A 13,021-nucleotide genomic window follows, 5' to 3' on the forward strand; every position below is an offset into this window, starting at 1 on the left:
GGCATTGATTTCCTGGGAGGAAGATGAATGAATGTGTCTGTGTTTGGTTGGTAATATGAGACTTAATACATTGATCTCAGAGCGAGTCTGTAACAGAGGTGCTCTTGCAGTGAACTCTATTAACTCTTCCATCTTTTTATTCCAGGGCTGTCACCTGTCACCGGTTTTCATTGAGTTTCCCCGATATGAAGTCAGTCACACTGATTTTTATCACCAATGTTCTCATACACTTCAACAGAATCAAACTGACTAATGCCAGTCGTTTCTATTCAAGCGCCGTTTTTTGATCTCACGGATGTGGGTCTTTCTATGTCAACACCTCCATATTTCTTACTTTGAAAATGTATGATTTATATTTCTCAAATGTTTCTAATTTTAGCAAAAGTTAAAGTATTCTAGAATCGCCATGAAAAATACTTACGATTGAGTCCTTGTCTCCACATTTGACACTGATGTCTGAACCCTGAAGTGTTTTTATTGATTCCCTGTTGGGAAGATCTGAGGCAGAAATCTGAAAAGACAGACGTGCGAAGGCAACCTGAAGCATTGCAAAAACAGTGCTATTTAATAAAGGATGAGAACTCCTGGCAGTTCTTTGAAAAGTGAAGTTTCATGTAACTTGTGATACTATTGGAATACAGAATAGTTTCAGATTTGAGGTTTTGGGACCATGTAATTCCTGAAAACATAGAACATAAAAAAAGAAGCCCACACAATAACAGCAGCACGGGTGTACGTCGCTCCAATTAAGGAGAAGATTAATGCCAAAGATGAAAGAGTTCAAATGGCCTCCACTGGGCGTAGACAAATAGCACATTTATTATACAGCAGAAAATATCAACTTTTCGATGTTTGCCGGTGTTAGTGTCCCGGGCCCGCTGGCTGGGGGGCGCTGCACATTTCCCCCACCTGTGGCCAGGCCTTGCTGACGGTCGCAGCTGGGCCCCGGCTCTCAGCTGCCTGCATGACCTCTGTCCCATGGTGCTAGCTTCCAGCTTTGCCTGCAAATACTTTCTGGGCAAGCTACCCAGCTATCTGAACAAGCTCCTCACCCCTACCACATGCAGCACTTATCATATGAGATCTGACTCCAAAGGACTGTTCATGGTCCCAAGGTTCAGCAAAGTATCCGGACGTTCCTCCTTCTCTTACCGTGCACCCCAAAACTGGAACAACCTACCGGAGACTCTCACTGCTGCCACCAGTCTAAGGGCCTCATGCAGTAAGCGACGATTATGTGAAATCGGCAAGCTTATCGATTAGTCATGTTATTGGCGTTTTTCCCTCTCCGTATGCAGTAAGTGCCGAATACATTCAAAATCAACCCGAAAACAAATCCGCCCACTCTCACGATGATGAGCCGATCACACACAGGTGTATCGGCGTGCGTGGCGGGGTGCTGTTAGGTTGCACAATCACAAATCTTGCTGAATCAGGCGAAACAAGCATGTTTTTGATTGCGCGCCATATTTAAAGGCAACGTGTACTGCTAATCATTCTCTGTGTTGTTGGGAGTGAGAGAGAGAGAGAGACGCACAGAGCTGGACGATTGAACATTTGCATATTGACTGAGAGACTTGTTGTGTATTGGGTGAGCTTTGTCCTTTGTTGTTTTGTTTACATCTTTGTCTTGTTTTATATGTGGAAGTGGGTCGTGTGATTGCCTGTACATTTCTTGTCTGTTTTTTGTGAGTGCTGGAAGTATGCCCGCAAAGCGTGGGAAGAGTGATGCTGGTGGGAGTGGGAGTGCTACTCGTGCGAGTACGCGTCGGAGTGAACGTTCTGTTCAGGGGAGTGATGTTGCTGGTGCACCGAGTGGTGTTGCTGGGAGTGGGAGTGCTGTTGTTGGGAGTGGGAGTGCTGGTGCTGCGAGTGGTGTTGCTGGGAGTGGGAGTGCTGTTGTTGGGAGTGGGAGTGCTGTTGCTGTGAGTGGGAGTGCTGGTGCTGGGAGTGCTGGTGCTAGGAGTGTGAGTGCTGGTGCTAGGAGTGTGAGTGCTGGTGCTAGGAGTGTGAGTGCTGGTGCTAGGAGTGGGAGTGCTGGTGCTGGGAGTGCTGCTGGTGGCGCAGTTGCTGATGGGGTGTCTGGTGGTGGCGTGCTTGCTGGTGGCCAGCTTTTGGAGGCTCTTCCATTGGAAGAAGGAGAGTCCAGTCAGCACCAGCCAAGCTCTGACCCTAAACCTGCTCGGAAAAAACGTGTGGAGAAGCCACGTAATCCTCGCTTCAATGACCAGGAAAATAGGGCTCTTGTCACTGGCATTCTGGAGCACTATGACAGTATATATGGACATTTAGTAGGTAAGTGTAACTTTACATTTATTATTCAAATACATGTGATCCTAGGTCATCTGAGTTTTGTTCATATGCAAATATGGGTACACAATATCTTTCTATGTTCATTAGTGTGGAAACACAGCTTTTTATCATGCCTTACAAGGACAAATAAACACAGGCGGTCAATTTGCCAGAACTGCATACAATATGAATGCAACCTTGCTTACATGTATAGGTTTAGTAGTGAATGCTCATGTGCTGCACATATTACACATAAAACAGCATGTTTGATATCACTTGGAACAGCTAGCAGTGTAGGAAACTGGTGCTTATATTATTATTCATTTACCTCATATCTTTTATATGTTTTTCAAGGGCGGACAAGTGCAGCAAGCAAAAAAGAAATGTGGGACACAATAGTCATTGGTGTCAATGCCTGTGGGAATAGTGTCAGGGACAAGTATCATTGTCGGAAAAGATTTGATGATATTAGGTCCAAATTGAAAAAGAAAATACAACACCAACGCGTGCATGCTACTGGCACTGGAGGTGGGCCCACACCACAACGTCTCATATTGACTCCATTGGAGGAGCTGCTTCGGCCAAAATTACTTACCGTCGTCGTGGAAGGCTTGGCTGGTGACCGTGACATTGGAATTTATCCGTCACAATTTCCAGCAGGTGATAAATATTACTGTACTAGGCGTGTCGTTGCTTACAGTTATTTTGCATAGTTACACTGCTTTTTATACTGTCTTCACAATATAAGCATACCTGCATCTATATATGTATATGTCTGATTCTGTATATATATATCTCAAAATAGACATATATGTAGTAGTCCTACTAAAAGCAGTAACTAATATAGCACGTGCCATTGCGTGCTCATTTACATGTGAATTCCCAAAATGCATAGCTGCAGTGGAAGCAATTGATGGTGGGCGAAGATGGGGAACAACAGGGTAGTACACGTGTAACACATGTTCATGAGAAATTATTAGTAGCTACAGGTACAGAACAGAAATATGTATCATGTTATTGTGTATTTTATTGATTTTACTCCGACAAACATGACATTACTGCCTATTTTAAGCATGCATCAAAGAAATTGCATGTAACGGCCTACAAACATCACTGGCACTAACACATCTATAGTTGCTTATGAAAAGGTCCATTTTTGCTTTATGTCATATACAGACAGCATAATGAGGCACACGTAGCATATGTTATGTCATTGTTTTCATAACTTAAACACTGCAGATGACTACTTAGCTCATCTACCATTGTGTTAAAGCAGCTGCAATTAATATCTCATCACAGCATACACTTCAACAGAGGGGGTGGGGTTCAGCACACACACTAATTACAGCCTCATTTCACGGTCAACTTAGTTCACACCATTTGCACCTGTTTCAAGTCATTGAAAGGTGTGGCTGATTAGGCTTTTTGGGGAAGGGAATACCTTTCTTACAACCTGAATAGCACAACTGAAGTTAATCACACTCATTGGAAAGCTTAACTCTAGCTACTAAATGCCCCAACAACTCATTACTTATCAAAGCGTACGTCACACATTAGTTCACTCATATCTATAGTTGAACTACTATGAAAGACACATTATCACACACTGCATGTGTTGTCTTGTTGAGTCACAGCCACATTCAGGTGTGCCACATCTTCGATTAATGTACCACACATATCCTCTACCAAAAATAACACTTTTTGCAATATGACCACCTTCATGATAACCATTGTGAATGGTCATCTCATGATAGTTATGTACATTATGATACTGATATCACTACACAACATATGATTTTTATGTACTCATTTAATCTATTTATCCTCACGCATTACTGCAGAAACATAGTATGTTGTATGTTAGGGAACTCAAAACTTCTAAGTACACAGGCATGTACATTGTTATTACAACTATTTATGTTCACTTTCACACACACATTTTCGGTTAAGGAACTGATGTTGTTAGTTAATCATAAATACAGAACATACAATAAGTGTTTGTTCAATATTTACACATGTAAATGTAAAACTTATGTTATTGTTATATATAGTTGCCCCTGGAGGACATGTGTCACCTGAGATGGAACAAGTGTCTTCACCTGGGTCAGCCAGCTCAACACTACTAGAAGGTGAGTGTATCATTTGCTGGCCATATAATATGTGCTCTTCTATATGTTATGTTGTCATGTGCATTATTTGTTTTGCACATCTTCTTTAAATAGGATTACTTAGTGTCAGTGAAAATTAAGTGTAAGGCAACATGTATTGTGTTAGTGATGTTAATTATCATGTAGGACTTCTGAGTTTAGAGCAACTTTTCATTCATTCATATTTCATACTGAGTCCAAACATTATTCGTAAGTCAAGGTAGTTTTTAATGAGGTTATAAAACGTATGCTAACATGTTAGGTGTTACTTAGGACACAGTACAATTACATAGTAACACAGCATACATTAACATGCCATTTAATAATGTGTACATTTCTTTTTAGAACATCATGGTGATGAGGATGATGAGTATGATGAGGATGACGCCACAGAAGAGACTGAAATACAATCATGTGACCATGAAGAGGTGCCAATAGAAACTGTTGTACCGCCAAATCGTCCATCAACTTCCACATACGATGCAATTGTAGCTTCAGAGGGAAAAATAGTGGACGCAGAAAATCGTCGCCATTCAGACATGATGACAGTGCTGGAAAGGATGATTGGACTGCAGGAAGAAACAGTATCACAATTGGCACATCTCCACAGAGTCTTCATTGAAGTGCCTAAACAGTTGCAAAAAATCAACACCTCATTTGAAGCATTAGTTGTTCAGCAAACACAAGCTAATTACTGGAGAATGACTAATGTACCACAATTCAACACCTCCCAGCCAGGATCTGTTCATGCAGGTCAGTTTTCACCACAATCATCTGAGATTCATTCACCAGGCCCAAATGTTACCGGTCAAGTAGCAGACATTGCTGTGCAGGTTCCTGATGACATCCTACCGCTGCCATCTCTACAAATTCAGCAGCAGACACCTACAAAGGAGGCGACAAAAACAAAACAAGACACACATGAAACAGACCAACCATCACTTGTGCAGTGTCTACCAACTTGCTCACATGTGTCACTGGGCACAAGCCCTGTCCGTGAACAGTCACTACCCAAAAGCCCTGTAGGTGAGTCGCTGCCCAAAAGCCCTGTAGGTGAATCGCTGCCCAAAAGCCCTGTAGGTGAATCACTGCCCACAAGCCCTGTAGGTGAGTCACTGGCCACAAGCCCTGTAGGTGAATCACTGCCCACAAGCCCTGTAGGTGAGTCACTGGCCACAAGCCCTGTAGGTGAATCACTGCCCACAAGCCCTGTAGGTGAGTCACTGGCCACAAGCCCTGTAGGTGAATCACTGCCCACAAGCCCTGTAGGTGAACTGTCACTGGCCACAAGCCCTGCCCGTGAAGTGCCAGAGGCCACTCAAAGTGGCTCTGTTGTGCCTAAAGTTGGTGGCAAAAGAAAAAGGAAAATTCAAGAGACAACAAGCAGGCCTGTTACTCGCTCGCAAAAGGAACAAAAAAAATAAATGTTATAATTCAGAAAATATGTCTTTGGCCTTGTTTTGTTGACTTCAGATTATCTAATTACTATTGTATGTATGCTGAAGACTGTGTTGTTTCCAAACTTTCAACTATGTTCTTGTACACGTGAAGGTTTGGAAATGTTAACACTCATAATTAATTGTGTTATAAATATTTATGTTGTAATCGTCTGTTCAGTAATGGTCCACCAGGAGCCAGTTGCTAAGTTTAGAGAAGCTGCCATTGACTTTGCATCAAAACATTGCATTTGGGTGTGTTAATTGATGTAAGAATTGCATATGCATATTAGTCACATGCAATTATTAAAACACCTAAGTAAGTGCAAACATCTTTCTTGTACGTGTACAGCAGGATTATGTGTAAATTATTACTTACCTTTGCCTTGCTTGGCCATTGTAATTTTGTCCTTTAATCAGTTGTGTGTTCGTTTCTATAACATCTCAGAATGTATAATAATATATATACACACACACACACTGAGTGTGAGTGTGAGTGTGAGTATATATATATATATGTATATATATATATGTATATATGTGTATATATATATATGTATATATGTGTATATATATATGTGTATATATATATATGTATATATGTGTATATATATATGTGTATATATATATATGTATATATGTGTATATATATATGTGTATATATATGTATATATATGTGTGTGTGTATATATATATATATATATATATATATATATATATATATATATATATATATATATATATATATATATATATATATATATAGTACTATATAAACTGGTATACACAAAGTAATACACTTCATGCTTCCTTGTGAAAGCACACTATTTTAATAATACAGGCCTAATGTTTGAGAAATATCCTAAGTATGAGACTCTAACAGTATTGTGCTTAAACAAATGTTTATTACTTAATTCAATCATGTTTCTCACCATTTAAATAGGTTTCATACAAGGTATACTTAATGCCATCAATGTTGTGTGTACTCCTGCAATATAAAAAAAAAAAAAATATTATATATAAATATATATATATTTTTATAAGAGATATATTTATATATATATATATATATATATATATATATATATATATATATACACACGTATTTAAACTCATGCAGACAGGGAGTTAACCAGACTTTCACATACACACAGAAATGTAAGCGGGGAAAAAACATTTCTTTTTGCAGGTGTGTTTTTACTGATATGCCTGGCTAAGAAATATTTTCACACACTGGCCTTTGTTAGTTTTCAAAAAAACACTATGTGAACGCATTCACAGTCTAGGGATGTTTTTCACAAACGAGATAAAAGAAGGAGAAATGTTTCTCCCACAGTCCCATATCACGAACCACAACTGTTAACCCAATTAGACAACCAAATCCAATTGGCGTTTGAAATAAGGAGTCAAAGTAGTTACTTTTGTTGACCTTGACAAGGAAAAACAGGAGTTTGTTAGCCATTCAGCACATTCATTTTGATGAGCAAATAACACAGACCTGCACACAGCTTTTGTGCTACTCAGACATGGCTGATGAATTCGTTAACAATATTAATCCCCTTTTAGGGTATAAGTACATGATCTGTGAAGCCATCTTGAACAGTCGCGGACAGAAAGCAAGCACACGCCAAATCGATGATTTCATTCGAGCAAAATATCCTTATTACCAAGACCGTAAGCATGCACGGAATTTTAATTCCTCAATAAGATTCACTTTATCAAGTAATGACTTTTTTGAACGTGACCAGGATAAGCTACAACACACCTATGGTTTCTGGAAGATTGCCCCGGAAAAACAATTTATCCTGAAAGACGGCACTTATATTGTCGTGAAAGGCATATTTATTCCTAATGGCAATAGCAATGTATCCGCTACTACTGATCCGTTTGAATCGATACGTGCTGCAATATCTGCAGCCTCCATTCCTGAAACCCACATTGTACAAGAACAAAAGTACTATGATTATGTACCAAGCCTTTCAGCTGAAATTGCATTGGAATGGGAACCGGAAGAAATGAACCTACCTCCCGACCAATTATTTGAAGAAAGCAGTGGCGATTCCTATGAGCGCATCCTGGAGGAGATATGTGCCATACTGGATTCAGCGGTTGGGTTAAGCGTGGATGAAAATGGCTTGCATTTCTGGAGCGACCAGTTGCAGCCAGGCGAAGAGTTAATTCTAGAAGAATGGTAAATATAACAATCGTTATGCGTTGACTCTGCGTTTAAATTTTTTTTTTTTTTGTAACCACCATTTTCACTTTCAATGCGTGGATACAGCGTAACATTGCAGACTGCATAACATGTAGCGATCACAAACAAATTGTTTCCTAATACAATATAGTAGGACCTGAAAGAGTAGTACACATTGCTGACGGAATAAATATACGTACTTTCCTATCCCTTTAAACATATTAGCAACATTTTACCATTACTCTAACACATACCTGTTTTGTTATCATGCAACATCTACAACATTGAAAACCGGGTCCACCACGTATGACGTGGGACCCTTGTCATGGGCCAAGGCGTCCTTAAAAAGGATTACTGATGTAAGCCCCGCCCCCAAGCGACGTGCGCGCCTCAAAGCCTATTGGCTGTCATGTTTTGTTATAGTAACGGTAACTGCAGTGTGTGATGCGTGCGGCTCAGTGTTTGTAGGCGTACCCTGGGCGTTAGCCGAATGTTAATTGAGTGGGAGGAGTGTTAGCGTGCGTTTCACGCTGGCTTAACATGACGTCACACGTATTGCATTTGCGCATTGTGTTATCGGCCGTGCTTTCTGTTCAAACACGTCTGTTTAAAAAGAATACAGATGTACTCGTTTAGAACGAATGTAGTTTCGTCTTCATTGTATTTGAAATAAAGATGTTATGTTTACTGGTATTTTCAACATGTATTGAACGCACAACGTACGCTTTGTTTTGCGCATGCGCTAACAGTTAGTGGAGCCAAGCGTGAAGTGCGTGCGCACACAAAGATGTGCGCGCACATCTTTCAGTATACAGGCAACGTTCACTTCTTATACATAGTTATGCCTGCTACAAATTTAAAGAAACATTACATACTGATGAACAGTTTTACTTCTAACATATAAGTGACTGACGTGTGTATCTACACAATCATATAGAGCTGCGTAACGCGTTGTCACGGATGCATATCTAGTAAGGTGCCATCTTTGACCATCATGTGTTTGCTGTATTTCAGAGATGTCGGGGAAGATACAATCGGATCAATGTATGATTTCAGAAGAGTCTACCTTTATATGAGATGATTGTGAGGAGGAGCCACCGACTACTATACTACATATGGAACTAATTTTATATTGCTTGCAGCGCTTATTAACAAACAATTAAAAATGTGATACCCTTATGCCTATATTGCATAAGCACTTAATTAACATAATGATGTTGCAAAAGAGTGCCTCATGAATTTTTATTGAGTGTTCTTTAATGACTACTAACATTTTATGACATGGTGTGTTTTATATATAACAACCATTCCCACTCTGCTAACACATTTGTGTATTCTAATATGTAATGGAACGTATGACTGTCGAAACTATGTAACAATAATAATAATAATATGAGCATGTTCATGTATAGGGCTGCTAGTTGTACGCAGCGATTTACAGACACATGTTTCAGCCTGAGGTCCCTGGCCCGTGGAACGTACAAATGTTTTTTTTCCGCATGAGGCACAGGGAGATAAAGTGACTTGGCCAAGGTCACAAGGAGCCCACACCGGGAATTGAACCAGACTCCCCTGCTTCAAACTATCAGTGCCAGTGTGTGTCTTTACTCACTGAGCCACTCCTTCTCCCAATGTAAAGGACACTTACAACCAAGTAGCCATTTATTTTTAAAATCTCTTGTTACATGGGTATGTAGATAAAATGGTTTGGGACTGTAGCAAATAATGTTAGTGGCCAGATGTTATGGTCCCCTCCAATGCATGATGTTCTGAATATGACATCACCATCATGTTATGAAGTACGTTTCTGTGTATATTTCATTAACCTAACTAACTATAGTTTACTGTGTTTATTAATCGTTTAGAAATACATAGTATAGTCAATATGATGATATAAGCTACCATAATAAAGCTGGTGTTATCATTTGTCGGTGTTATACATGGATCCTACACCAATTGATAGAGACACAAACAGTTGTCTTAAAAAGTGTGTCTATGCTAGTGATGAATGTGCTCCCGTAAGTAAACAAATAAGTACAGTTATCCCCTTTTCTCCAACCACCTCTATATTACATTAATGGAAATTATAAGGAAACATACATAAAATGTGATGAAATGTGAGTAATCATTTTGTAATACAATGCACATGAAAGCTCAAGAGTAGCTAAATGCATATACATGATACAGAAAGTACATATATGTAACATTTGTGTTTAAACCAATATGTTGGGTTTTTAGTTCCAATAATTATAGGAAGATTGAGGTAGCCACATCTTATGAGAGATGTCAGCAAATATACATACCATGATCAGTCATACTGGAGATATACCTATAATGCAAAGGAACAATATATAAATTGCAAACATTGACATGCCATCTTCAGTACCGTAAACAACACAGCAAAGTGTGTATTTGGTGTTAAATGTACAACACCATGTATATTTCATGACATTCAAAATGTAAATCAGCCTGGTGTACACATCATATGGATGTACATGTTACACTGCACCAATAACATTGTATGTAAGCATACTAGAAGCATGAATGATTATGGGCATAATATGTGTTTTGTCTTAGCATAAGGAATAACACAATGCTAAAATATTATTGCTTTGTTACCCAAGTTGTATTCACATACACACAACTAAAGTACAATTGAAGAGGGATTATATAACCTGTGCAACAATAACATACCGGTGCCACATCCCTTTGTGCACACAGCAGAGAAAAGAAAGGTGTGCAACCCATATTCATCTGTGTCCTAACAGAAGGTTATATAAAGAAACATTATTGTTAATATAACATAATTAAACTATAAAAGTAGTACTAGGAACATATGAGTTTGTACTTACAAGAAAAAAATGAATTGATGAGATTCTGTCGTGTCTGGCCACCACTGGCTGTTTGTTCATTTTCAGCAGCTACATGGGTGGGATGCTCGTCTACCAAAGCCTCAGCTAGGTCTGACTGTACATTGTGCCTGAGTGCAACATTGTGCAAAATGCAACAGGCAAGGATAATATCAGACACTTTTTGAGGCTTGTATAGAAGAGCCCCACCAGTTCTGTCCAGACACCTAAACCTGGTCTTGAGTAGGCCAAATGTCCTCTCTATAACAGATCTTGTAGATATATGGGCTGCATTGTACCTGTCCTCTGCTTCAGTTTGAGGGTTTAGCACCGGAGTCAAGAGCCACGGCCTAATTCCGTATCCTGAGTCACCTATAATGAATGGAGCACACATAAGCTGACATTAGTGATCAAATTGTACAATGCCAACATTCCTAAATCAACATGTGTTTTGTGTTAGAACATGTAAATATGTACTCACCCAGCAGCCAACCAGGTTCAAAATGTCCCTCTTCGAACGCATGGAAGACTGAAGAGTTCCTCAGGATAGAGGAATCGTGACTGGAACCAGGGAACTTGGGTACCACATGCATTATCCTCATCGTGGCATCACATACCACCTGTACATTGAGTGAATGGTAGTGCTTCCGATTGCGGTACACATGCTCACTCTGACTAGGTGCAATCAAAGCAACATGTGTGCAATCGATTGCACCCAGCACAGATGGTATCCCTGCTATATTATAAAAGCCAGTCCTGACTTCCAGCCACTCTGTTGCCTCTGTAGGAAAATGAATATAATTCCTAGCGCGTCTATTGAGTGCATAGAGAAACTGGGTCAAGGCCCGCGAGAATGTAGATTGCGAGACCCCGCCCACTATGCCCACAGTTGTCTGGTATGACGCGGAAGCAAGATAATGTAATGAGCACAGCATTTTAACAAGCCCAGGGACTGCACGACCTCTGGCTGTGAAAAAATCTAAATCCCCCCTTATCTCCTCATAAAGAGCTAAGATTGCTGCTGAACTCAAACGATAGCGACTTACAATCTCCTCCTCACTCATCCCATCTAACAGGGTTCTCTCCCTGTACAGACGCGGACGAGGCACAAGTTGTCTCCTCTGTCTTCTCCTCTGATCTCCTGTCCCTCTACCTGTCCCTCGGCCTGTCCCTCTCCCTGTCCCTGTCGTATCCGCGTCACTGTCACTGTCCCTCGGTGTGTCCCTCCCTTGCCCTATATGATTGTCTTCATCATCAAGCATGTCATAGAAAAGAATGTTCCTCCGTCTCCTAAACATTCGCAACATTTTGAAATGAGTAGCTGTGAATGAGCAGGTAATGTGCGTCCTTTAAATAGGTATGTGATGATGTCAGGTGACATAGTAAAATGCAAGGTGTTACATTAACATAATAAAGTACTTCTGTGGCAAGCTGTGTGCACTTGTTGTTCTAAGTATTTGTTGTGTGTATTCTGCAGGGAATGATGATATTTGGCAATGATGTGACGTGATGCTTTGTAGAAACATTGCTTGCAAATAAATAGTTGCATGTGCAATGCATGTAAAACTTGTGAACGCAAGAGTCAGTCATGTAATGAGACAAAAAGGCTGAGATTGATGTGGGAAAAGTTTTGTGTAACATGTGTAATTATCCATGTTATTGTGACATGTTGCCAACAATGAATAGTCGTGTGCATATGCATGCATTTGTGTAATGAGGATAGTTGGTATAAAATGAGTTTACAAGGTGTCCCAATGATGAATTACTGTACATGTGCGTATAAGTTAGGTTGAAGTGCTTGTAATGCAACGGTTATAATGTAAATATGCAATGTGATTGCGCGTCCAATAAGTGACGTCATGAAAATAGGGAGGACCAAACGTAGATGTAAACATGAGAATTTAGATGTACATGAAGGTTTAAAGATGCGTGACACATTACAAGCATTGTGTAATGTAAAGGAACATGAATATACGGTGTATGTGTGACATGTGTGACATGTGTAACATCATGTAAACAATTGTCGATCAATGCAGTAAAATGTGTGCTATGATGTGAGGTTCTCCTTTAAGAGTTGAGTATAGTATTTTCCCTTGCCACATC

General features: G+C 39.8%; 2 protein-coding genes and 1 long non-coding RNA gene across 4 annotated transcripts in view; 1 reads left to right on the forward strand and 2 right to left on the reverse strand.

Moving 5' to 3' along the window:
* Positions 1 to 13,021, reverse strand: part of STAB2 (stabilin 2) — a 182,053-nt gene that overhangs the window by 25,339 nt on the left and 143,693 nt on the right. Inside the window, exon 52 of the mRNA XM_075600600.1 lies at positions 422 to 511. Within this exon, the coding sequence (XP_075456715.1) occupies positions 422 to 511 (90 nt within the window). The remainder of the gene's footprint in view (positions 1 to 421; positions 512 to 13,021) is intronic.
* LOC142494435 (uncharacterized) lies at positions 4,113 to 5,907 on the forward strand. The gene is made up of 2 exons (XM_075598961.1): positions 4,113 to 4,421; positions 4,785 to 5,907. Exons 1-2 carry the CDS (start codon positions 4,325 to 4,327, stop codon positions 5,861 to 5,863), a joined length of 1,176 nt encoding a protein of 391 aa, XP_075455076.1. The 5' UTR covers positions 4,113 to 4,324; the 3' UTR covers positions 5,864 to 5,907.
* LOC142494436 (uncharacterized) lies at positions 4,663 to 11,193 on the reverse strand. Of its 2 annotated transcripts, XR_012801435.1 has the most exons (7): positions 10,922 to 11,193; positions 10,764 to 10,830; positions 10,373 to 10,398; positions 7,901 to 8,055; positions 6,808 to 6,863; positions 5,154 to 5,324; positions 4,665 to 5,008 (listed from the first exon to the last, which is right to left on the reverse strand). It is a non-coding gene; the product is annotated as an uncharacterized LOC142494436 (long non-coding RNA). The 2 variants fall into 2 exon arrangements; XR_012801434.1 differs by having other exon boundaries at positions 4,663 to 5,324; positions 10,922 to 11,187.

The sequence above is a fragment of the Ascaphus truei genome, chromosome 5 (assembly GCF_040206685.1).
Source record: "Ascaphus truei isolate aAscTru1 chromosome 5, aAscTru1.hap1, whole genome shotgun sequence".
NCBI lineage: Eukaryota > Metazoa > Chordata > Amphibia > Anura > Ascaphidae > Ascaphus > Ascaphus truei.